This window comes from Hypomesus transpacificus, unplaced genomic scaffold (assembly GCF_021917145.1).
Source record: "Hypomesus transpacificus isolate Combined female unplaced genomic scaffold, fHypTra1 scaffold_473, whole genome shotgun sequence".
Classification (NCBI taxonomy): domain Eukaryota; kingdom Metazoa; phylum Chordata; class Actinopteri; order Osmeriformes; family Osmeridae; genus Hypomesus; species Hypomesus transpacificus.
The window spans coordinates 13,076-38,631 of record NW_025813989.1 but is presented as its reverse complement, the minus strand read 5'-3'; the positions used below and the strand labels follow the sequence as shown (position 1 = coordinate 38,631).

The following is a 25,556-nucleotide window of genomic DNA, read 5'->3' as shown; positions in this document are numbered from 1 at the left end:
GAGAGAGCTAAAGAGAAAGCTAGAGAAAGCTAGAGAGAAAGCTAAAGAGAGAGAGACAGGCGTGTAGCATAAAACTACTGTGAACTGATTCACACTTCTACTGCCTCGGATAATATCAACTCAGCCGACGACTGAAAACAGAAAATTAAAGAGAGAGATAAGGAGAGACTTGAACTTGAAATCAATCCAACTGACCTGTGTGATTGTGCTGCCCTCTGGTGGTGAATGTGCAACATTGCATTGAGAGAGAACGAAGGAGTGATGAAGAGAGGAGAGGAATAAAGAAAGAGAGTGAGAAAAGGAGAACAGGAGAGAAAGGGAGGGATGGAGACAAGGAGAGAGGCTGTAGATGAATAGGAGTCAGAAACACAAATCCTTCTTCTACAGTGTAAATAATGAGAGATGTTTTTCAGCTTCACATGTCTTTATTCAGCTGTTCAGGTCCATTACAACCACCAGCAGGAGTTCAAAGTAGCAGAGAGACAACTATGAATTGATCACTTAAACAACAGTACTCATAAACACTCCATCTCAATAGTAAGTGGCCAATGTACCCAAACATTGGAACATATTAGTTAAAACTCTATTTACTGAATAACAGAACAAAATGTAGACAGTGATTTCTATTGTCCAGTAGAGCCAAGACTAAATTATTTTGTAAAATAAACAGGTTGAAAGAGCAATTATAGAACACAAACACAGATTATAAACCAACTAAAAAAATAACAGGGTTTTGTATGATGGTATGTAAGTATCATTCTAATATAGCTCCATAATCTCTGCACTGGTATTACTGTTATCAAGATAAATCCCAGGACAGAGTGGCTGGGTGAAGGTGGTCTGGACTCTGTGGAGGAGGGTCACTGTGTCAGAGACGACACTGTAGAAGGACAGAGTACCTGCCTTGTAATCCAGGTACACTCCTACTCTGGAGGACCGAGGGCCTGATACTGCAGTCTCAAGACTTTTATGAGTGAATGTGTAACCATCACTAGAGCACTCTAAACTCCAGGACTTGTTGTTGTAACCAAAGCAAGATTTCTTGCCTTTTCTGCTTATGTTTTCATATGAGACTACAATGTCAGCACTGCGACCTTTAATGTCCACCTCCCAGTAACAGCATCCAGACAGAGCCTCTCTACACAGCACCTGACTGTATGTGGTGAACCTCTCTGAACATTCAAAGAAGTCAAACTGCGGCTTGTTTGTATATGTCACCTTCCTGTTCTCCTCAGACAGAGAGAGTTGTGTATGTGCTGTGTCTGAGTCCAGTGTGAGCTGACAGGAATCTGGGAGCAGAGCAGAGACCAGATCAGAGTTAATAACACGTCCATTCATGTGTCTCCATGTTAAAACTGCTGTTGTTCTGGATCAGATTAATCATTCAACACGTGTCACTGGAGAGAGACCTGAGGGGTGTTCCATCAACGTCGCTAACGCAAGTCGCGCTCACACAAATAAGTCTCACTTGGGTAAACGTCAACTTAGACTTAAGCCTCAAGCCGTTCCACTAACGTTCCGTTCCACTAACAGGCAACGCTAATTCAAGCTATACCTCAATAAGCTTAGACTGTGCAGCCCAAATCAGGCCATTGTTGAAAAGAGGAGTTTTGTTGCAAAAAGTAAAGCGTAAAGCAGCAGAGGGGTGTTGCTTCCGAAAAATAGCCAGAATACGAACTGCAGTCTGGCTTATTGCTAACGCCTGTCTAGATAATCTATTTGAAAGAACTGGAGAAAGGCAGGTTTTAGATACAGGATACATTAGCATTGCTAGTAACTGTTACTAGTAACACCTAGACTGTAGGCATGTAAACAAGTTTAGCTTGCTAGTTAATGCAAGAGCATAGAATGTGTAATAATTGATTGATTATGATTCATGTTCCTGACTGTGTTTCATTCAAATAAATAACCTGTGTAATGAAAATCTACAATTCACGATGCATGTTTGTCCAGATCTTTGTCATGTTATTTTACAGCAAGATATCTAGAGCTAGCCTAGCTAGCTAACTGAAGCCGAGTAGAATCACGATTGCAACAACGTTTGGTTGCTAAGCTGTAGCCTAATGTTCTACCCACCTAAGTCAATCCAGTTTGCTTCAACAACAGAAGTGGAAACAAGTAATGTTATCATTTCAAATGTTATATAGTCAATCTGTTGAAAACAGTGTTGTGTAGACACAATAGATTTATTTGCGCGTTTTTATTTCAAGTCTCCAACTTCAGTGTTTCAGCGAGTGCTGCTGTTGGCCGTGTTGCGTTTTTGCTCCCAGCTTCACTCGTTGATAACCAACCAATCAGCGCGCAGCTTATCTAAATATTAATGAGCATACCATAAAAGGAGAAAAGCTAGTGTTTTTTCCCACATTTCAGACGATCTGTAAGAGGGCATAGAACAGCACCCGGGCCATTTTCAACCCAACCAATGTTACATACCCTATTCGGAGACCTTAAGGAACAGTGTGAAATACCCCCAAAAAAACAGTCAATTGCCCCTTTAAAGTAATGCATTCTTTGAAGATGAAGTAAACACGTAAATTGTCTGCACTCCGAATAAAGTGCTTTGCGCACAGGAATTTACTCGAAGGAACTGTGTTTTGAAATTGTGTTTCTGCCTGTTTGAGATTATTTGCAACACATCTTAGTTTAGCTCGACTTTTAGCCTGACACGGAGCAGCCTTGTTCCGAGGTATAAGTTGGTTACCTTGGTTACATAGCTAGAACTAGAATAAACCACCTTAATGGAACACCCCCCAGGACACTTCAGAGACTCACATCGTAAAAGGTCTGCTCTGGTCTTGGGCTCTGGATGCAGGAACACATCCACTCTGGAGACTGGAGACACGCCAACAGTCAAAAAGCACAGACACACACACATACATGTATAAAAAATCCACACAAACACAGACACACGTGCAGACAGACACAAAAAAACATACACAAAGACGTAACAACAAACAGACATGCCACACACATTCACACAAACATACACACCCACACACACAGTAATACATACACAAAGACTTAATCATCATTATCAAAGCAAAGACATTAATTTAGGTCTTTGTGTGTTGTGTGTGTTTGTTGTGTTTTGTTGTGATGTTTGTACATAACTGCTCAGTGGAAACACTTTAAGACACAGAGACTCACCTTTTAAAAGCTCTGCTTTGGTCTTGGGCTCTGGAGGCAGTAACACATCCACTGTGGAGACTGGAGACACACACACACAAGTATACACATGCTTACAAACACACACACGCATAGACGTGCATACAGACACACACACACCAACCCCCCACAGATAGACACACAACAAGCACACACACAGAAACACACACATAGAGAAACACACACATAGAGAAACACATACAAAAATACATACACAAAGACGTAATCATCATTATCAAAGCAAAGCCATTGATTTAGTTCTATGTTTTTGTCTTGGTGTGTATTGATGTTTTTACATAACTGCTCAGTGGAAACACTTTAAGACACAGACTCACCCTTTAAGAGGTCTGCTCTGGTCCTGGGCTCTGGAGGCAGTAACACATCCACTGTGGAGACTGGAGACACACACACATATGCACACACACGTACCCCCCCCATACACACACACAGACATAGACACACACAACAAGCACAGACACATATACACAAACACACACACATACAAGCATAGACATGCATGCATGCAGACACACACACACACCAACCCCCCACAGATACATAGACACACAACAAGCACACACACAGACAAACACACAGAGAGATAGAAACACACACAGTACCATAAACACATACTCTTCATTATCAAAGCCAGGTTGGTACAAACATGTCCTTACTTGATAGGTTGTATTACTTTTGCTTGAATGCTGTATCTGTGTGTATGACTGTGTCATAGTTATGACACACAGTATAGTTATTGCGTCAGAAAGGTTTTCAACAAGGAACTTTATAAGCACTGTTAGAATAGATGAGGCTTAACAAGCTGTTTTTCTAGACCTGCTGTGTTTTAAGGAGTGACGTCACAAATATGTGATTCGAACATTCGCATTTCACATTTTCCGAACTATGCAACAAACGCTTTAGTATGTTCAGTATATGCAAATTAGAAGGCTAACAAGTAACACTAACATGGTAGTAGCATTGCAACTAGTATGCAAGGTAACTGAGCCCAGAAGCTAACTAAAGCTAGCTAGCTACCGTTTCGGGAAAATAACTCACTCGGCTAAGGGTTGACCAAATCACCTGTGGTGGAGATCTCAGACCACTCTCTCTGGATCAGCTCCTCTAGTTTGTCTCTCAGCTCAGAGACCACCTCAGTCACATGTTTGAAGTACTGAAGAGGAGGAACAGAGATGCTGGGGACATCTGAAGATACACTGGTACTGGAGAGAGACTGGTACTTCTGAGGAGAGAGAAAAGGAGGGGGGCAGGGGGAAATAGAGAGAGAGGGGAGAGAAAAGGAGGAGTGATAGAGTAGAGAAAGAGAGACAGAGATGGAAATGGAGAGTGACAGTGATATATGAGAAGGAAAGAGAAAGAGAGAGATGGATGAATGGACAGATGGACAGACAAGTTAAGCAGAGATCCTAAATAGATGATCAAACAGTGAGCGTAGCTTCAGATCTGAGCTGCCAGGGTAGTCTAGTTACCTGGAGGAAGTGGATGTTGTCCTCTGTGTGTGAGAGCTTCTCCAGCTCAGCGTCTCTCCTCCTCAGCTCAGCTATCTCCTGCTCCAGTCTCTCCAGCAGTCCTTCAGCCTGACTCACAGCTGCCCCCTGCTGGGCTCTGATCAGATCCTTCACCTCAGAGCGCCTTCTCTCAATGGAGCAGATCAGCTCAGTGAAGATCCTCTCAATGTCCTGCTCTGCTGCCTGGCCAGAGAGCTGGAGAGACGGAGAGAGAGAGAGAGAGAGAGAGAGAGAGAGAGAGAGAGAGAGAGAGAGAGAGAGAGAGAGAGAGAGAGAGCAGAGAGAGAGCAGAGAGAGAGCAGAGAAAGAGAGAGAGACAGAGAGATATAAATACATCAAGATATCCCTCCAGTGACAGCAGTCTTCCTGAATGTAGTGGGTCCACCTGACCTATCCAGGTGTCTCCCAGTGTGATGCTGACCTTGAGAGACTCCACAGCCTGTTGGAGCTCCTTCAGCTCCTTCTGTCTCTGCTGGACTCTCTGCTGGACTTCCTGCTGAATCAGGACCAGCTTGTCCTGGAGAACAACACACATGACAACAACACAGCAGGAGTTACAGTACAGGACTCTGGTGGAGTGGATGCAGTAAACTCTTCCTGCTTTTCCTGACATGAGTCCATAAAGGCCACTCAAAAAAGCTTGACTGAAAGTCCCAAACCTGACCTGAATTAGCTTAACAAGTCAACGGGGCTAAAGGCCAATTTTAGCGCACGCAATCCTACTAATTTGAGTCCAATTTGAGAAGTCAAGCAAAATTTAGAAAAAGTAGCCTAGTCAAGCTAATTGCGCATGCACCCTATTCTTAAGCAGCCGTAGCTGGAAAAACAAACTGTTTCTGAACCCCGTGGGGGGGGGGGGCCACAACATCATGGCCACCAACAAAACTCAGCAAAACTTGTTCTTGCTCCGGCTTTAGTTTATAGATATTCGGCAGTGTTGCCACAACGGACCGAATTACAGGAATGTCTGGTTAAGCAACAACACGGTCTAAGCCTGACAGTTAGCCTGCCCCGGACCACGCTAGTTTCGAAGCATAAATTGCCATAGTCACTAAATTCAAATTACGTTGAGCTGGCTATATGGAACCGAATGAACTAGAAATTAGTCCGACTAACTGACTTATGCTGGTTTATTCGGTAAACTCTCTTTATAGAACAGGCCTCGGGACTTTGGTGGAGTGGAGGCAGTAAACTCTTCCTACTTTTCCTGACATGAGTCAGCGCTTGTTGACATTTTATAGTTTGATAAGTAGACCAAACAGGAGTTCAGACTTTGGACTCGATTTACGATTTTCAGTCCAATCCTTATACATTCAATAACCTACGTTGATAAAGAATTAAAGCTTTTTTTAATATTCTCACATTATTCTTGTATTATTATTAATAACCTGTTTCATACATCAATTAAAACTTTACAATTTCTTTGCATATTTAATCTTAATCATATAAAAAGATGGCTGAGCGTTGAGGGAGTAAGGCTAGTAATCAGAAGGTTGCCGGATCGATTTTCCGCCGTGCCAAATGACTTTGGGCAAGGCACTTCACCCTACTTGCCTTGGGGGGAATGTCCCTGTACTTACTGTAAGTCGCTCTGGATAAGAGCGTATGCTAAATGTAAATGAAATGTAAAAACGCCTATCTTGAAACACATTTATGACGAATCCTTCTGGTCTTACCTGTTTCTCATCTCTCTCAGCTTTGACTGACAATGTGTCATGTCCTTTATGTTCTTCCATGGTACACAGCATGCAGATACACTGCTGGTCTGTCCGACAGAAGACCTCCAGCAGCTTGTCATGACTGGAGCAGATCATCTCCTGCAGTCCAGACGTGGCTTCCACCAGCTTGTGTTTCTTCAGGACAGGAACCTGGTAGTGGGGCTGGAGGTGAGTCTGGCAGTAGGACACCATACACACCAGACAGGACTTGAGGGCTCTCTGCTTCCTGGGCCCAGTGCAGAGGTCACAGGTCACCTCTCCTGGCCCAGCTGGACTGGTCAGCTCAGAGGGGGCGGCCTGGGCTCCTCCTGTCTCCTTCAGCTTCTCCACCACCTCAGCCAGCATGTAGTTCCTCTTCAGAGCAGGCCTCAGAGTGAAGCTCTGTCTGCACTGAGGGCAGTTGTAAACTCCCTTCTGCTCATCCTGGTCCCAGCAGCCCTCGATACAGCTGCTACAGTAGCTGTGACCACAGGCGAGGGTGACAGGATCCTTTAAGAGGTCCAGACAGATGGAACAGCAGAACTGGTCCTGGTCCAGCACAACTCCCTGCTGGGCCATGCTGGAGTGGTAGTGACGGTCGCTCTCTCACAGAAAAACACAAATGGAGAGAGAGAGGGAGCGAGAGAAAGAGAGATTAGTTTCGTTTCTTCAGAAAAAAAACTGTTGTGGGAGGAGGGAGTGATTTCCTGGTTCTGTCAGAGGGTGGAGTTTCGGAGGAACCGAGATAAGAGAGAGAGAGAGAGAGAGAAAGAGAGAGAGAGTAAATGACAGAAAAAATAAAGTATGAGAGATACTGGAGAAAGAGAGACACGTGTATTTCTTCACCTCCTCAGACAGAGAGAGGACTGAGAGTGTTTGGGTTCAATGTGGAGAGAAGACAGGCTAGTTAGAAACAGGAAGTGTTAACTCCTCCTCCCTCACACAGAAACTCTATCCCTCTCTTTCTCTCTCTCTTTTTCTGTCTGTCTGTAATTTCTCTGTGTCACTGTATATATCTCTCTCTCCCTCTCTCTCTTTATTGGCTGCAACTGACTAGGATCAGGAGCAGCATTGTATAGTGTGTGTATGTGTTTACGTGTATATCTATTTCCTTGTTATGAGAAAAAAAGAGAAAATTGTTGTGACATAAGGACATTGTGAGATCAAGTAACTGTTTCAGTCTGTCTCCATTTCAGTATTTCTCTCAGTGCCTACTGCCTTCCTCGTTCACCTCCTTCACTCCAGACACATAACGAACAACCACAACCCTTCTCCTCCTCCCTCCATCTTACCCTGTCTCCCCCTTCTCCTCCTCCCCTCCTGTCTCCCCTGTCCTCCACACACACACACACACACACACACACACACACACCAAGCACTGACTGCCATCAACTCACCAACTGCACACTACTTTTCACTCCACACAGCTGTAATCATCATTAAGGTCTGAGATCATGTTTAGGGTCTGATGATTGTTTCCTGCAGTGTGGGAAGCTGCCTGAGTCCCAGGATTTGCATGGCTCTCTGTGTTGGCCAGGTTATCTGGGTTTTAAAATGTAGACTTAACCAGGCGAGATGGTAAACTGCAGCATGCTCTCTAAAAGGAGCAGCACTTTCTGGTCGACACCAAAAACCCTCAGCCCTCCAAGGAAGTGGAGCCTCCGTTGAACAGACATTTTCGAGCTGAACGCTCCATGTTGGTTTCCTGTTGATGTGTTGGTCCAGGTTTCTGTGAGAGTCAACGTGAAGGTCAAGAGGTCAAGGGTTTAGACAGGGTTCACTCTGAACTACAGGGTGAACGTGGTCAGAGATGAGTGGTACCACGTCATAGTGAAGGTGTACAAATACCACCCAGTACCTTGATCACATTATTCCACTCTGTCCAGAAATGGCAAATTGCCTGTGATTGGGATTGCGCAAGACCTTCTTGTCTCGGTTGCACTGCCCTCTAGTGGTGAATGTGCAGCATTGCATTGAAAGAGGGAGAGAAGAACAGAGAGAGTGGGTGAGTTGGAGAGAGGGGGAGGAGGAGAGGGAGGGAGGGGACCAGAGGCGTTGGTACACATTAAACTCTACTGGGGCACAGGGCCCTAATTCATATCCCTTTCTATCTTTCAAGCTTGCTGCGCACAATGCACAACTATAGGCTATAGAAACTCCCGTTACAGTTCACAACAGTTCAGGGACGCAAGTTTGATATCAGCTTTGGCAGGGATTCATCAATAGCTAATGGAAGCGGGCACATTTTTTTCGCATTCATTTGAGAGCAAATACTGTTTTTTTTACTTCATGTAATATTGTTTTTATGTTTCAGTCAAAATAAGATGATCGGTAGGCCTCTCATTTAGAAACTATCTTTAGTTTTGTAATGTGTTATTAGCCTACCTCAATTCTGACTTGTGTGCCGAGTCCGACACCTTGGGGGTATTCCAGAAAGCAGGTTATGTGACATACCCGGGTAAGTTAACTGACACCCAGCGTTGTAGCAACATTGTTGGTGGGCTAACTTACCTGGTTATGTTTCATAACCTGCTTTCTGGAATTACCCCCCCGGACTTGTGTGTCCGTGCTGTAGTGGCTATTTGGCAAGCTTAAAAGAGCGTGTTGACATGGAATTCTGCGTGCATATAGGTTTGTGTTTTCGGTTTAACACTTTTACAAGCGTTGATTGGGACACTGTGTTGATTTTTTTGGGGGATTGTCAATCAAAATGAATGCACTGACTAATTAAGTACATTTAAAAAACTTAAACTTTAGATTTTACTAGGGCACAGCAGATATATGTGTGATAAATGTGTTAAAGGATCTAACGACCCCCCTAGAAGGGGACACTAAAAGAGGGATAGAAGGAAGAACTGGAGAAAGACAAACAATTATAGAAGTGAGTCATGAGCACAAATCCTTTTTATATAGTATGAATAATGAGAGATGTCTTTCAGCTTCACATGTCTTTATTCAGCTGTTTACATCCATTATAACCAGCAGGAGTTCAAAGTAGCAGAGAGACAATTGTGAACCGATCACTTAAACAACAGCAGTTATAAACACGTCCATCTCAATAGTGATTATCACAAGCACCCAAACATTACAACACATCATTAGTTAAAACTCTATTTACTGAGTAGCAGGACAGGAAGTAGACAGTGATTTCTATTGTCCAGTAGAGCCAAGACTAAATGATCATAAACAACCATGAAGGTGAAAGACCAGGAATTATAGAACTAAAGAACAAAAATTATAAACCAACTAAACCAGTAACAGGGTTCTGTATGATGGTATGATGGTATCACTCCTCTATAATACCCTCTACCACAGCTTTAGAATTTCTGCACTGTCACCATGGTTAACAAGCCCAAACCCAGGGTAGAGTGGCTGGGTGAAGGTGGTCTGGACTCTGTGGAGGAGGGTCACTGTGTCAGAGACGACACTGTAGAAGGACAGAGTACCTGCCTTGTGATCCAGGTACATTCCTACTCTGGAGGACTGAGGGCCTGATACTGCAGCATCAACTCTGTTATGTCTGAACGTGTAACCACCACTAGAGCAGCGTAACCTCCAGGATTTGTCACTGTTACCAAAGCCAGAGTGACCGTCTGTTCTGATGATGTCTTTATATGAGACTGCTGTTTCAACACGGCCACCTCTCCTCTCTACCTCCCAGTAACAGCGTCCAGACAGAGCCTCTTTACAGAGCACCTGACTGTACACGGTGAACCTCTCTGGATGGACAGGATATGGTTGCTGCTGCATTAGATATGTCACCTTCCTGTTCTCCTCAGACAGAGAGAGGCGTGTATATGTTGTGTTTGGGTCCAGAGTGAGCTGACAGGAATCTGGGAGCAGAGCAGAGACCAGATCAGAGTTAATAACACGTCCATTCATGAGTCTCCATGTTAAAGCTGCTGTTGTTCTGGGTCAGATTCATCATTCAACACGTGTCAGTGGAGAGAGACCTGGACACTTCAGAGACTCACATGGTAAGAGGTCTGCTCTGGTCTTGGGCTCTGGAGGCAGGAACACATCCATTGTGGAGACTGGAGAGACACACACATATGCACACACACGTAAACCCCCCCCCCGCACATACACACACACACACAGACACAGAGACACACAAAAAGCACACACACATATACACAAAAACAAACACACACACAGACACAGAGAAACGCACACAGAGAAACACATACATAGACACACACATAGAGTACAACAAACACATAGTCTTTATTATCAAGTTGGTACAAACATTTGCTCATGTTATAGGTCTCACTGCTATTCTTTGTGTCTTGGTGTGTTATAACTGTGTCCTACTTATGAAGCCAGACATGATATCTGGGTCCATGGGGCTTAATGTGCTGTTCCTCCAGACCTGCTGTGTTTAACCAGCTCACCTGTGGTGGAGATGTTGGACCACTCTCTCTGGATCAGCTCCTCTAGTTTGTCTCTCAGCTCAGAGACCACCTCAGTCACATGTTTGAAGTACTGAAGAGGAGGAACAGAGATGCTGGGGCCATCTGAAGATACACTGGTATTGGAGAGAGACTGGTAGTTCTGGAGAGAGAGGGGTAGGAGGGAGGGGGGGGAGAGATAGATAAAGAAAGAAAGAGGGGGAGAGAGACAGATGGAAGAATGACAGATGGACAGACACACGGGTTGAGCAGAGATTTTACATAGATGATCAGACAGTGAGTGTAGCTTCAGATCTGAGCTGCCAGGGTAGTCTAGTTACCTGGAGGAAGTGGATGTTATCCTCTGTGTGTGAGAGCTTCTCCAGCTCAGCGTCTCTCCTCCTCAGCTCAGCTATCTCCTGCTCCAGTCTCTTCAGCAGTCCTTTAGCCTGACTCACTGCTGCCCCCTGCTGGGCTCTGCTCAGATCCTTCACCTCAGAGCGCCTTCTCTCAATGGAGCGGATCAGCTCAGTGAAGATCCTCTCAATGTCCTTCTCTGCTGCCTGGCCAGAGACCTGGAAAGAGAGAGAGATAGGGACAGACAGAGAGAGAGAGAGAGAGAGAGAGAGAGAGAGAGAGAGAGAGAGAGAGAGAGAGAGAGAGAGAGAGAGAGAGAGAGACAGAGAGAGCGAGAGAGAGAGAGAGAGAGAGAGAGAGAGAGAGAGAGAGAGAGAGAGAGAGAAATAGGGACAGACAGAAAACAGACAGGTAGACATTAGGAAAATGAAATACACACTGATGAATATCCCTGGGTGAGAAATATCCCTACCAGCACAGTAGCAGAGCTCCAGTAGTGGAGATCCTGATGCTGACCTTGAGAGACTCCACAGCCTGTTGGAGCTCCTTCAGCTCCTTCTCTCTCTGCTGGACTCTCTGCTGGACTTCCTGCTGACTCAGGACCAGCTTGTCCTGGAGAACAACACACATGACAACAACACAGTAGGAGTTACAGTACAGGACTCTGGTGGAGAGGACCTCTGTCAGAACACACTGAACACCAACACTGAACACAGCTGGTGCTGAATACCTAAATATCCAGTAGAGTCATGTAGGGGTTAGAGTTAAGGTGGAGTTGTGTACAGGTTATTTAGTTGTGATGGTAATTCACACCATATATCCAGTTAGCTTGGTTATAAAACTCGTTCTGCACTTGTTTAATATTTGTAGTGCTCTACGTAGACCAAGCAAGAGTTCAGACTTTGGACTCATATGAGATCAGTAACAGTGTCATTACTGTTGAGTGATGGTAGGGTTTGAACTAGTCCAGGTGATACGCTCAATAATCTATCTTGATATTGTAGCATTCTCTATTCTACATCATTCATAACCTGTTCACACATCACATGCAAATACATCTGCATTCAGTATGTCTCTATTTGTATTCTAATCTGCATTTATGATAAACATCAATTTTTCATTCTCTAGCACTTTCATATTTGTTTTTTATATATAAAGTGCGTTACAAATAAAATCTATTATTATTATTCTCTACGCTTTCTTTCATATTTTAAGTTAGTCACTCAGTCACCAAAGAATGGATCTGGTCTTACCTGTTTCTCCTTCCTCTCAGCTTTGGCTGACACCGTGTCATGGCCTTTATGTTCTTCCATGGTACACAGCATGCAGATACACTGCTGGTCTGTCCGACAGAAGACCTCCAGCAGCTTGTCATGACTGGAGCAGATCATCTCCTGCAGTCCAGACGTGGCTTCCACCAGCTTGTGTTTCTTCAGCCCAGGAACCTGGTAGTGGGGCTGGAGGTGAGTCTGGCAGTAGGACACCATACACACCAGACAGGACTTGAGGGCTCTCTGCTTCCTGGGCCCAGTGCAGAGGTCACAGGTCACCTCTCCTGGCCCAGCTGGATTGGTCAGCTCAGAGGGGGCGACCTGGGCTCCTCCTGTCTCATTCAGCTTCTCCACCACCTCAGCCAGCATGTTGTTCCTCTTCAGAGTAGGCCTCAGAGTGAAGCTCTGTCTGCACTGGGGGCAGCTGTAGACTCCCTTCTGCTCATCCTGGTCCCAGTAGCCCTCGATACAGCTGCTACAGTAGCTGTGACCACAGGCGAGGGTGACAGGATCCTTTAAGAGGTCCAGACAGACAGAACAGCAGAACTGGTCCTGGTCCAGCACAACTCCCTGCTGGGCCATGTTAGAGTGGTAGTGACGGTCGCTCTCTGTCACACAGAGAAAGCGAGAGAGCGAGAGATTGGTTTGGTTTCTTCAGAATAACAACTTTTGTGGGAGGAGGGAGTGATGAACTGGTTCTGTCAAAAGGTGGAGTTTAGGTGGAACATGTAGTCATTTAGTAGAAGCTCTTATCCAGAGCGACATACAGTACGTACAGGGACATTCCCCCCGAGGCAAGGTTGCCTTGCCCAAGACCACAACGTCATTCCACAGCCTGGAATGAAACCGGCAACCTTCTGATTAATACCCTTAACCGGAGTCATCTGACACCTAGGGAACAATTGATCTTCTATTATTTGTATTCGTCTGTATTGTACTGCGCAAGGTGAAATGGTCAATAAAGCAAACTTGACCAAACAAAGACCACAAACAAAGCTCCTCCTGTCTCCTTCAGCTTCTCCACCACCTCAGCCAGCATGTTGTTCCCCTTCAGAGCAGGCCTCAGAGTGAAGCTCTGTCTGCACTGGGGGCAGCTGTAGACTCCCTTCTGCTCATCCTGGTCCCAGTAGCCCTCGATACAGCTGCTACAGTAGCTGTGACCACAGTGGAGGGTGACAGGATCCTTTAAGAGGTCCAGACAGATAGAACAGCAGAACTGGTCCTGGTCCAGCACAACTCCCTGCTGGGCCATGCTATAGTGGTAGTGACGGTCGCTCTCTCTCACACAAACACAAGTGGAGAGAGAAAGAGGGAGGGAGCGAGAGAAAGAGAGATTTGGGTAACACTTTAGAAAAATGGTCCGTTGTTAATGAGTAGCTATGCAGGAAGTAATAGGTAGTTCTACATTAACACTGAATTTAATACTATTAACTAATATGGAACCAAGATTAACTAAGCAGTAAGTAATAGCGAATTTAGTACAAAGGTAGTTCCTTGGTAGGTATTTGATTATTACTAAATAAATGTATCCTCATTGAGAACTACTTGTGAACTATGACCAATTAAGAAAGAATAACCAATGAATTACTAATCACAAAAGAAACGTCTACAAAGTGAACAACTGTTTTTTTTTAACTCTTAACAGGGTCATAACATTTCAAAAGCTTGTGCCTGAAATTAGTTCTTTGTGGAAACCAGTTTATGAATATTATATTCCCCCAAATACGTTAACTACAGGTTGAGATTTTGCCGAACTTAAACATGGCATAATATTATTGTATTATGCCATGTTTAAGTTTGAAATAAACAGAGAACATTCGTCCATCCTTTGGTAAGAGTAGGCAAAATCTCAACCTGTAGTTAACGTATTTGGGGGAATATAATATTCATAAACTGGTTTCCACAAAGGACCCATTTGAGGCACAAGCTTCTGAAAAGTTATGACCATGTTATGAGTAAAACAACCAAATTGTTCACTTTTTAGACATGTTACTTTTGTGATTAGTAATTAATTGGTTATTCTTTCTTAATTGGTCATAGTTCACAAGTAGTTCTCAAAAGGATACATTTATTTAGTAATAACTAAATACCTACCAAGGAACTACCTTTGTTGTAAATTAGCTATTACTTACTGCTTAGTTAATCTTGGTTCCATATTAGTTAATAGTATTAAATTCGGTGTTAATGTAGAACTACCTATTACTTCCTGCATAGCTACTTGTTAACAACGGACCATTATTCTAAAGTGTTACCGAGATTTGTTTAATTTCTTCAGAAAAACCACTGTTGTGGGAGGGGGGAGAGATTTCCTGGTTCTTTGAAAGGGTGGAGTTTAGGAGGGACGGAGATAAGAGAAAAGAGTATGATAGGTATGACCAGGTGGGTCCACACCCTGGTCATGGTACACTTTGTTCAGGATGTCTCATAATCCTGCTGAGGTCACATGACAACTTTGATCTGTCCTTGATTGACGTTTTTGACATTTTCAGCCATTTTCACTGACAACACCATGACACTGTTCAAGAAGGGTCAGAGCAGACTGTACCTGCTCAGGAGACTATACCTGCTCAGCAGACTGTACCTGCTCAGGAGACTGTACCTGCCCAGGAGACTGTACCTGCTCAGAAGACTGTACCTGCTCAGGAGACTGTACCTGCCCAGGAGACTGTACCTGCCCAGGAGACTGTACCTGCTCAGGAGACTGTACCTGCTCAGGAGACTGTACCTGCTCAGGAGACTGTACCTGCTCAGCAGACTGTACCTGCTCAGGAGACTGTACCTGCTCAGGAGACTCAGGTCATTTGGAGTGCAGGCGGCTCTCCTCAGGACCTTCTATGACACGGTGGTGGCATCAGCCATGGAGTGGTCTGCTGGAGCAGCAGTATGTCAACAGCTGACAGGAAGAGACAGACTGAACAGGAAGGCCAGCGCTGTCCTAGGACGCCCTCCATTTCTATTTGTTTATTTACATTTCCATATGCAACTGGTGTTATTTTTTAATATATTTTTATAAAATATTTTACTAACTTCGTAAATTTCTATGTAAACTTCTGCCCACTTTGCTGATGCAATGCCCAAATTTCCCCATTGTGGGACGAATAAAGGTATCTTATCTTACATACAAGGAATTTGTTTTGGGTTAGGGTTGCTAGAGTGCACTAACCCCTAACCCTAACATCTCAACTACAATAATGTACAATACAGTGCAGCATTAGTCAACACAAAAAGCTTTTATCAACTTCATGATTTTGTATAGTTCCACTCCTCAGTGGATGAAAGAGAGAGACAAAGTTTGCCACAGAAAACACCAAATGAATCCAGGGGCGCAGTATAGGGGGGAAAAGTTAGGACGATTTTAAGGGACAGGGGCCGCAAATTTTTTTTAAACGAATCGAAATGATCAAAAAATATAAATATATATTTCCTTTTTCATGGGGCCCAAAATTCCTAGCGCCCCTGCATGAATCGCTTCAAGTGAATGTCAGAGTGTGACAGAGAGAGGGGAGAGAGAGGTCAGAGTGTGACAGAGAGAGGGGAGAGAGAGGTCAGAGTGTGACAGAGAGAGGGGAGAGAGAGGTCAGAGTGTGACAGAGAGAGGGGAGAGAGAGGTCAGAGTGTGACAGAGAGAGGGGAGAGAGAGGTCAGAGTGTGACAGAGAGAGGGGAGGGAGAGAGAGGTCAGAGTGTGACAGAGAGAGGGGAGGGAGAGAGAGGTCAGAGTGTGACAGAGAGAGGGGAGAGAAAGGTCAGAGTGTGACAGAGAGAGGGGAGAGAGAGGTCAGAGTGTGACAGAGAGAGGGGAGAGAGAGGTCAGAGTGTGACAGAGAGAGGGGAGGGAGAGAGAGGTCAGAGTGTGACAGAGAGAGGGGAGAGAGAGATGAAAGGAAGTGTGAAAGTGTGCGTGGGATTGAAGATGAGAAATGAAAGTGTCTAAATTACTGTTGAGGATATCCTGTATTGCTGAGGCGTGTTGTTAGATTACATGAGCAATATTGGACAAGCAGAGTTAAGAAAGTCTCTGTTTGTTTAGTGAATCTATGTTGTTGAGAGTGAGTGTAGTGATTATCTGCACTTGTGTGCATTATATGAGGCCTTTATGTGTATGTGTGTGTTTAATAGTTGACAATGCCTGACATTATGTAGCACATTTGACACTTAAAAACGGGATACAAATTGTACATCAAGTTCCTTCTTGGCAGAACGACATTATTTTATTGATTTAGCTCAATATTGTAGCGACCCGAGAGAGTGGCCGCAAGGAATTGTGGGTGCTTCAAATTCATGTTTTGATTGTGATTTATGTGTTGTGTTTGTTCTGGTCGTCATTGTTGTGGAATGTCAGCTAAGTTTTAATGTTTTAAGACAGTGGTGGGTCTGTGTGTGTATGTTTAGTGTCACCATGATTATGTGTGTTATGTCCGTTGTTTATTTTTCGTTGGTACTTCCACGGCGAATATGTAGCTACACAGAAGAAAAAACACGTCGTCGGCCCTAACTGTCGTGTGGAGCCCAACCGAATGGACGCTTAGCAGAGTGAAGAAATCAATAGGTTACCAGTGATTCGTCGGACTGCGCTTGAGAAGTAGAATACCGTTACATGGGTAGTGTCGTTGGCATCGCGGCTGAACTCGGTGGGTAGAACATATGCTAGCAGGGCGAGGGACGTAAGACGAAGGTTTATTCAACTTAAGATTTAGCTTGCCAGAAAAAGCTAATTAGCCAACTAGCCAGCCCATTTCCCTTCTTCCGGGAATTGAACAAGGACAGACACGCGTTTGGAGAATGTTTCTACCTATAATGGAAGTTGCACCATTAACGCTAGCTATCTTCCTCACATTTTTCTCCATCGGGTTCACAACATTACCTGTAAATCGTTATGGGACTGTCAACGGAACGGTACAGTTAACCGCTAAATTAAAATCTGACTGCGTGTTGAACTATACGACGAAATCGACGGAACTTTACTGTATCAAGGCAACAGTTGTTGAAAATGGCAAACCAACAGAAATGTACAAGGATAAGGTAAAAATAAGCGGCCAGGTCATAACTTTACACGAGGCTGACTACAATCACCGCGGTGTCTACGAAATGAAGTGTGGGAAAGTCGTGGAAGAAGTGATGAAGTTGGAAATGTTCGTCCCCATGATTGTAAATGCAGTAGAGGGAGGGGACGGAGTGTATACGTTCTACGAAGATACAAACGGACTGACTGACATCCAAGTGCAGCTGCATAAACTACTAGTCAATGGCTCTCTGGAAAAACTTGGCCAAATACCGAACACTGCAGGTAGGCTATGACAATCTGTTTTAAGTGTCCGTTTATAGATATCAACTAATAGGCTATATTTTACTATGACTTTTGGTCGACGACCACTGCAACATTTAGCAACACGTTTTGTCCTAACATTTTTTGTTGTTGGTATATTGTATTGCAGGTAACGTTGGCACTGGGTTCCAGGGAAGGGCATTCCTGACAGATGATGGACGCCGTGGACGTTTCTCCTTCACCATCACCAACATAAACCACGCTGACCAGGGGATATATTTGATCAAAGTCACCCAGGCAGCAATCACGATACATAAAAGTTCATTTCAGGTTGTAACAGAACAGAACACTGGAGTACATCATAGGAGCTTTATTTGTAGTATAGTTTTAGGTATAATCCTAATCCTGATCATCCTCGGTGGCATTGTTTTAACCGTGTATCCTAGAATCCAAGATGCACCACTCTCTATTCCAGAGCAGAGTAATCCAGATGTTCGTTATAAACAAGTTCACGACCAGCATGACACTTCAATCAAGAATGAACCACAGGGAGGGGAAAACTCCAGTTCTGTGGAACCTATCGATCCGAGTTACATATTGATGCCACACATCCAAGAATTCACTTCCTCAACTGCTGGAGAGCCTGACCAGGGGCGTATCTAGGAGGCACCCGCCCCTGCAAACATTTCGGGGGTAATTCTGTCAATACCCCACAGTGGCCTATCTCTTGAAAGTCGCTTTGGATAAAAGCGTCTGCTAAATGAATGAATCGTCTTAAATCGAGCTGTCTCTCAAATTGAGCTCTTCCGGTCTGTAAGGGGGCCTCTCTAGAAATGACTGTCATTTCAAATTTCTTCAAAATGTTGTAGTAGTTTAAAATGTAGTTTATATATTTATATTAATACATATTTAAGTGGCACCTGTGCCTATTCTCAATCATTACAACTGTTTCTTTACTATTGGTGTCTTTGAGAACGGTTTATATTAGCTTATCACTGGCAATTTAATGAGTACAATCACAAAAGTACACAACAGTGACTTCAGAAAACCCATGCCTACTTTGGCTATCTGGGTCATATAAACAACCTCCATTTTGATGGTCTGAGCAACTCAAGATAAGATGGAGGACAAGCGTCAGGACAAAACAGGTTTTGAGTCATGAGACACAAACACACAGGTGCAATGACAGTTAAATCAGAATCCGACATGATTTATTAATTTTAACATGAACTCAAACGACAAATGTTATTTAACGTACTTAAGCAACAGGGCAGGAAAACCAAACATACATTGGTTTACATAACATGATATTACAGGGAATACAACATAACATGATATTACAGGGAATACAACAAAACTAAAGTACAACAGAACACTTGGAATAAATCTCCATGAGACTTGGTTTTGTATTTGATACATTTAGCAACATCCCCCCCCCCCCCCCCATGATGTTCGACAGCAAGGTACAAGGCATGCTGAGTCACACAGCAGAAACAGGAAGGCTGGTGAGGGGAGAGGAGACCTCTCTCTGCAGGCACACAGCCAAGCAGACTACACCCTACCTGACAGGTCTCTTCTCTTTCCTCACAGCGAGATCTGAGACAACAGGCTGGGAATACACCTGCTGTTTCTATCGTAAGCTTCAAGACTAAAACCTATTACAGTCTGTAATGTCGATACAAACATTTTGAGAGTTATTTTGGAGCGATGTAAAGGTATTTAGCTCTGGAGGAACAGCTGCTAGCGTCTCAAATTACTCAGTGTGGCCCTGCAAGTTACAGTTCATACTGTATGACTCATCTGGTGGCATGATGTTGTTACTATGACAACCTTCGCAGAACAGGACTAAGCAAACAAAGGCCTCACTGTTAGGGCAGGTTTTGCATACATTATATAAACATTTTATTATGCCCTCAAGCTATTAATATGATCAATTGTTTCAAGAAAGCAATTCAATGTATTACACGTTTGAAACACATTTCAGCAGTGTTCAGCTTGTAACAGAACAGAGCTCTGGGGGACGATGATGGGCGCTTCATTTGTGACGGTGAACGGAAAAAGAAAAACAATCAGAAAGAGTCCTTCGGGAATCAAACTAACTCGACTCTACCGTAGCTGTTGTAGGCGTGCTAATACGACACACTGACTTAGATGTTTAGGAATGCTACAAAGGTCACAACTTGTAATTTGATACGGGTGTCTGTTTCTTCCAGAAAGAGGTGTGGGTGAGAGAGCCTATCTGTGGTGCATGTCTGACCCCAGGGCCTGCCCTGCTGACCCCCACACTACAGAACAGAAGAACGTCCAGTCTCTGAACACTGACTGGGCCCCTGTATGTACATGAGCATTCAGAACTGGCCATGGAGGGAAGGAGGGGGGGGATAACATAAAAAAGCTGCTAGAAAATGTAGACACATTTAAGGAATATTTAGTGTGCAAAACTGGAGGAAAGGAGGGAGTCATGATGCTGTTAGTGTGTGAATGTGGTTTTTTTTGCATGTAAGCGAGGAAGTTAGTGTAAGGGGCAACGCAAGTAAGTGAGGAATTAACACCATGTGTGTGTGTGAGAGAGATATGTAGAGTGTGTGTGTGTGTATGAATGTAATGTCATCCTCTAACCTCCTCACTGTCATCCACCTCTATAAACAATCTTGGCCCAGTACAAAAAATCTTCTAATTTTAGAGTCCCTCTCTCCTCCATCCAGAGGAGCGAAACCACCTCGCTAGCATACCGCTTGAGACTATGGTCCAATACTATGACCCCTCCCTCCCTTTTCTCCTCTGTTCCATCCCCTCTCTCATCCTCACCCTTCCATCCTCACCCCTCCATCCTCACGAGCAGCAGCCCCTCGCTAACATCCCAACCTCAACTCTGGTCCTCATCCCTCTCCTCCTCTCTTCCTCTTCATCCCTCCCTCATCCTCCCTCAGTGCACCAGCTCCAGCTGGCTGGCGGAGAAGGGCAGCACCCCGCTGACGTAGTAGGCGATGCCGAGGGACAGCAGGGCGATGACCACCAGCAGCAGCAGGACCCTCCAGAACCCCAGGTCCTCCACAAACTCCTGCCACGTGGTCCTGAAGCTGGACAGCACCCCCTCACTGCTCTGCAGGCTGGGGTTCAGCAAGGAGTGGCTCTCCATCGCACTGCAGGAGAAGGGAGGGGGGAGGAGGAGTAAGGGGGAGGTAGAGGATGGGAGGAGGAGAAGGGAGGGGGAGGAGGAGTAAGGGGGAGGTAGGGGATGGGAGGAGGAGAAGGGAGGGGGAGGAGGAGTAAGGGGGAGGTAGGGGATGGGAGGAGGAGAAACATGGCTACTTGTCACAATCCTTGTCCAAAGTCATGCCCACTCCCTCCCCACTCCTTCTCTCCCATTCTACACACCAACTCTTCTCTCCCCCACCCCTCCTCTCCCCCACCCCTCCTCACCTCTCACTGTCCTACGTTCCTCCTCTCATCACATGTCTCTCCCTTCTCCTTGCCCTCCCTCCCCCCTCACCTCTCGCTCTCCTATGTTCCTCCTCTCATCACATCTCTCTCCCTCCTCCTTGCCCTCCCTCCCCCCTCACCTCTCGCTCTCCTATGTTCCTCCTCTCATCACATCTCTCTCCCTCCTCCTTGCCCTCCCGCCCGCCCTCCCATGTTCCTCCTCTCATCACATCTCTCTCCCTCCTCCTTGCCCTCCCCCCCGCCCTCCCTCCCTCCCCCCTCACCTCTCGCTCGCCTATGTTCCTCCTCTCATCACATCTCTCTCCCTCCTCCTTGCCCGCCCTCCCTCCCTCCTTGCCCTCCCTTCCTCCCCCCTCACCTCTCGCTCTCGGCCAGCTGCATGGTCTCCAGCTTGGCGTGGGCGCCCCTGTTGAAGCCCTTCAGCTCCTGCTCCTCCAGCCCCTCCAGCAGGCGGATGGCGTCCTTGTTTACGCCCCGCCTCTTCGCCAGCACCAGGGGCGTCGACCCGTTGTGGTTACTGAAGATGATAAACACACACACATCATGTCTGGCTGCACGTGAAAAGGTGTAGAAGGTAGATAAGGACATCGATATTCTAAAGAGTATGCCTATTCTATCTGTCGCTTGCAGTTGTGAACCTATGATCCTAGACCCTGCAAGAGCTTGTAACAAATAGCATGAAGGAGATTTGGAGCTTGAAGTTCATTAGTGAGATCGATTTGCACCCATGCGAACCTACCGTAGAGGACCCTGAATCCAGACATTACCCCTCCCCCCCTCCTCACCAGATGTCTATCTTCAGCCCGTTGGACACCAGGAACTGGATGGTGTCCACGTGGCCGCACAGGTGCAGCGCCGTGTTGCCCTGGTAATCCGTCGCCAGGAGATCCGCCCCGAACTTGTGCAGGAAGCGGCAGATGTCCACGTTGCCGCGGGCGGCGGCCAGGTGCAGCCCGGTGCGGCCCCGGCTGTCCCGGATGTTGGGGTCGCAGCCCGTCTCCAGCAGCCGCTTGGCGAAGGGCAATTCGCCGTCCACGCAACCCTGCAGTAGCGGGACGCTGGTCTGGGACGAGTCCGTGATGAAGACATAGGACATGTCCGAGTGGCTGTCGGAGAATTCCAGCGTACCTGGGGGAGAGGGGGGGGGGGGGAGAGAGGAGGGGGGGGGGGAGATAAGAGAGAGGGAGGAAGAGAGGGAGGAGAGAGGAGGGGGGGGAGAGAAGAGAGGGGGAAAGAGAGGGAGGAGAGAGGAGGAGGGAAGAGAGGAGGAGGGAAGAGAGGAGGAAGATAAGAGAGAGGGAGGAAGAGAGGGAGGAGAGAGGAGGGGGGGAGAGAAGAGAGGGGGAAAGAGAGGGAGGAGAGAGGAGGGGGGAAGAGAGGGAGGAGAGAGGAGGGGGGAAGAGAGGGAGGAGAGAGAAGAGACAGGGAGGTGAGCGGGAGAGAAAGAGTCGAAGGAGAAGGAGGATAGGTTGGAAGAGAAAGAGGGAGAGAACAAACATTCAGATGGTGCCGAAGGTCGTTTTACTGATTACTAACAACTGCTTGCTGTATGTGTAGGGCTGTCAGGAGACAATGGGATATTTTATTAGACCGTGAATGTAGTCTCAGGTCAACTTGCATGTAGTTGACATGTACTCATGGACTCAGTCATCCTCACTAACTTTTACAGATACACTATAGAGAGCATTCTGACTGGTTGCATTACAGTGTGTTATGGGAGCTGCACAGACAGGGACTGCAAGGCCCTATGTAGTGTGGTCAGGTCTGCTAAGTTCATCATTGGCAGGAAGCTCCCAGCCCTACCACACATGATGCCCCAGGAAAGCTGGCAGGATTCTGAGAGACTGTTCCTACCCATCCTTCAGTCTCTTTACCCCGTTGCCTTCTGGCAGGCGATACCAAAGCATTCGGTCTCGCACTCGCAGACTGGACAACAGTTTCTTTCCAAGGGCCATCGGGCTTCTGAATGGTCATTGATATGGACACTGATACACTCTCGACACTTTCTCACTAACCACTTTACACACTGTCACTTTCAGCTACTGGTTGCATTATCAGCAATATTGCACTATTGTACTTCACTTGTCTTAGGTTAGTATAGGTTTATAAAGTTATTATGTGTATTCTGTGTATTTAGAAGTTTAGTATACTTTTTTGAATGTTTTATATTATTTGTATTTTAGGAGGTTTACTATATTTTAGCTTATCTGTAGCTTAATCTATGTTCTGTGTACTTGTATTTACATTTAGTCATTTACATTTAGTCATGATATGTTATGTTATGCCAGGTTGCTTTGCGTTGTCTTATCCTAAGAATTTCTGTGCCCAGTCTGACCCTGTGTTGTTCTGTGCATCTGACAATAAAATACTTGAACTTGAAATGTCTAGTGGATCAACCTGACATGTTCTCAGACAGAAAGTTTAAAGACCCTTGCAAATTCTGCTAGTACACAAGTCGTGAACTTACTGGAGTTAAAAGGTCATGTTAACTAGCAGGATTGCATGCTCTTCTTCCATCATTGGACTGGACAACAAGATAAACTACGTGCTTTCAGAAAACTGTTCTTTTGTTGAATCGAAAACGTAAAATACTACAAATTAGGCCCAGGAAAAGCTCACGAGAGGGACTACCACTAGCATGCACGAAGGCAAACAGAACAGATGCTACGATAGTTAACAGCATAGCATAGCTGCCACCTACTAGCTAACTCTAAATAATATGCAGTTAAATTATACAGAAAAGCTCTAACGTTGAGTTTTTGTAGCTAGACTATGCAGCTAGCTAGCTAGCTACGTTTGAACAAACGTAGATAGCACGTCTACCTATTCAGCCTGTCACAAACATTTGGCAATAAATCTTGCACTGCAAAAGCCGAGAGACAACCCTTAAAGCACTCACGCGTTCTTCAAATAATCATTACCTGTTGATGTTTCCCAATTCAGATGAAAAATATGAGTCCGCTTTCCAGAAGGCGTTTTGTTTTGATGGTGATGGATCCCTGGATACGTTCAGCTGGGACGTCGTCGACGCTTTTACCACGTCATCGCGTTATTTTACGTGGCTGTGATATCTGTGTGATATCTGAAATCTGTCCTGATTTCTCATATCAGTTAGTTCTACGCATAGACATAATACATAATTCTACGCAAACTTTCCAAACACAACATTTCTTATTGCCAAAACTTATGGCCACGACTGTAGTAAAATTAAAGTGTACAATGATGTATGTACTAAGGATAAAGTTAGACGTGAAATTGTATTTTCTGTCGTCATTACTGCTGTAAATTCACGAATGAGAGAAGCAACAAAATCACTTAAATGTTCAACTTTAATGTTCTCTCGTCAGTTATTCAGCACAGCAAACGACAATCTGAATATAGTCGTTACTCTAGGGAAAATAATTTCATCCATAATCACACAGGCTAGATTTGCAGATTGGTTTACATCATCATCTCACTCATATGCAACATATTCTAGAAAAATCTTTTAGTTTCAAAACTTTATTTCATAGCGTGGACACAGAAACACACATTTCAGACCGTTGGTGCGCGCGGTCTCCTCTCAGATGAGACGGTATTCAATCGAACTCTCCAGGCACTTGTTTTTCCACAGCGTTTACGTAGAGCGTTGAGCATATTTGAAATGATTAATATTCACCTTTTTGTATTTTGTCAGGTTTCTCTGAAATGGTGGAATCAAGAGGATAATGTCAAAAATACCCCCCCCCCCCCCCCGAAAACAACAAAGGATTTCCACCTTTTTTTGTGTTATTGGAATAATCATTTATGGATACATTTCTGTTCGATCATAAAATCAGTCCCCCCTCCCCCTCTGAAATAAACAAAAAACAACACAAGTTCAGTAGAACAACAAATATTCATCAAATATCTTTAAAGAACCAGGATACAGATAAAATGAAGTAGTATAATTACAGTCTAGATTACAAAGAGCGAGAGAGAGAGAGAGAGATAAAGACAACAAAAACACAGTCTGGGCTGTGTACATGTTAGACTACCAGAAACTGAGAGAGGATTTCTGTGTGCTTCACATAGTGGTCATAGTGGTTAAACGAGAGACATCCAGCACCTGGTACATCTAATACCGTCCAATCAGAATCAGGACAGATCTGAGATCAGACCACCCCCATTCCAGACGTTTTACAGATAACAGAGGGGAATTGATACCTGATAACATACCTGGTCCCAGATCAGAGGTTAAAGGTAACTTATGCTTCCTAAACAGGCGTTGCAAAATGACATGATGTGGTGTGTCATAAGCATATGTACAATAATAAACATTCTAGCGAAGGTGTGTGTACTCCCTCCTATCAGGTCAATTTGTCTCTAGTATAGGATAAAGGGTAGGCTTTGGAAACCCACATTTTGGTCACAACAGGTTCTTAAGGGGGAAAGAGGAAGTGGGGGTTTGTCAGTGAGCCC

At 45.0% G+C, this 25,556-nt stretch overlaps 4 protein-coding genes across 4 annotated transcripts; 1 reads left to right on the top strand and 3 right to left on the bottom strand.

The window, feature by feature from the left end:
* Positions 1-405: 405 nt before the first annotated feature.
* On the bottom strand, positions 406-7,079 carry LOC124465330 (E3 ubiquitin-protein ligase TRIM16-like). Its single transcript, XM_047017053.1, has 8 exons — positions 6,368-7,079; positions 5,113-5,208; positions 4,653-4,886; positions 4,246-4,405; positions 3,501-3,560; positions 3,148-3,207; positions 2,773-2,832; positions 406-1,289 (listed from the first exon to the last, which is right to left on the bottom strand). Exons 1-8 carry the CDS (start codon positions 6,965-6,967, stop codon positions 760-762), a joined length of 1,800 nt encoding a protein of 599 aa, XP_046873009.1. The 5' UTR covers positions 6,968-7,079; the 3' UTR covers positions 406-759.
* Positions 7,080-9,694: 2,615 nt separating this feature from the next.
* On the bottom strand, positions 9,695-13,025 carry LOC124465334 (tripartite motif-containing protein 16-like). Its single transcript, XM_047017058.1, has 6 exons — positions 12,390-13,025; positions 11,653-11,748; positions 11,121-11,354; positions 10,783-10,942; positions 10,363-10,422; positions 9,695-10,221 (listed from the first exon to the last, which is right to left on the bottom strand). The coding sequence occupies exons 1-6, from the start codon at positions 12,987-12,989 to the stop codon at positions 9,695-9,697; spliced, it is 1,677 nt and encodes a 558-aa protein (XP_046873014.1). The 5' UTR covers positions 12,990-13,025.
* Positions 13,026-16,676: 3,651 nt separating this feature from the next.
* On the top strand, positions 16,677-18,855 carry LOC124465332. Its single transcript, XM_047017056.1, has 2 exons — positions 16,677-17,693; positions 17,842-18,855. Exons 1-2 carry the CDS (start codon positions 17,189-17,191, stop codon positions 18,333-18,335), a joined length of 999 nt encoding a protein of 332 aa, XP_046873012.1. The 5' UTR covers positions 16,677-17,188; the 3' UTR covers positions 18,336-18,855.
* A 6-nt stretch (positions 18,856-18,861) lies between these two features.
* Positions 18,862-24,139, bottom strand: ankrd46b (ankyrin repeat domain 46b). The gene is made up of 4 exons (XM_047017057.1): positions 24,038-24,139; positions 21,902-22,244; positions 21,475-21,633; positions 18,862-20,815 (listed from the first exon to the last, which is right to left on the bottom strand). The coding sequence occupies exons 2-4, from the start codon at positions 22,210-22,212 to the stop codon at positions 20,599-20,601; spliced, it is 687 nt and encodes a 228-aa protein (XP_046873013.1). The 5' UTR covers positions 22,213-22,244; positions 24,038-24,139; the 3' UTR covers positions 18,862-20,598.
* Positions 24,140-25,556: the final 1,417 nt, after the last annotated feature.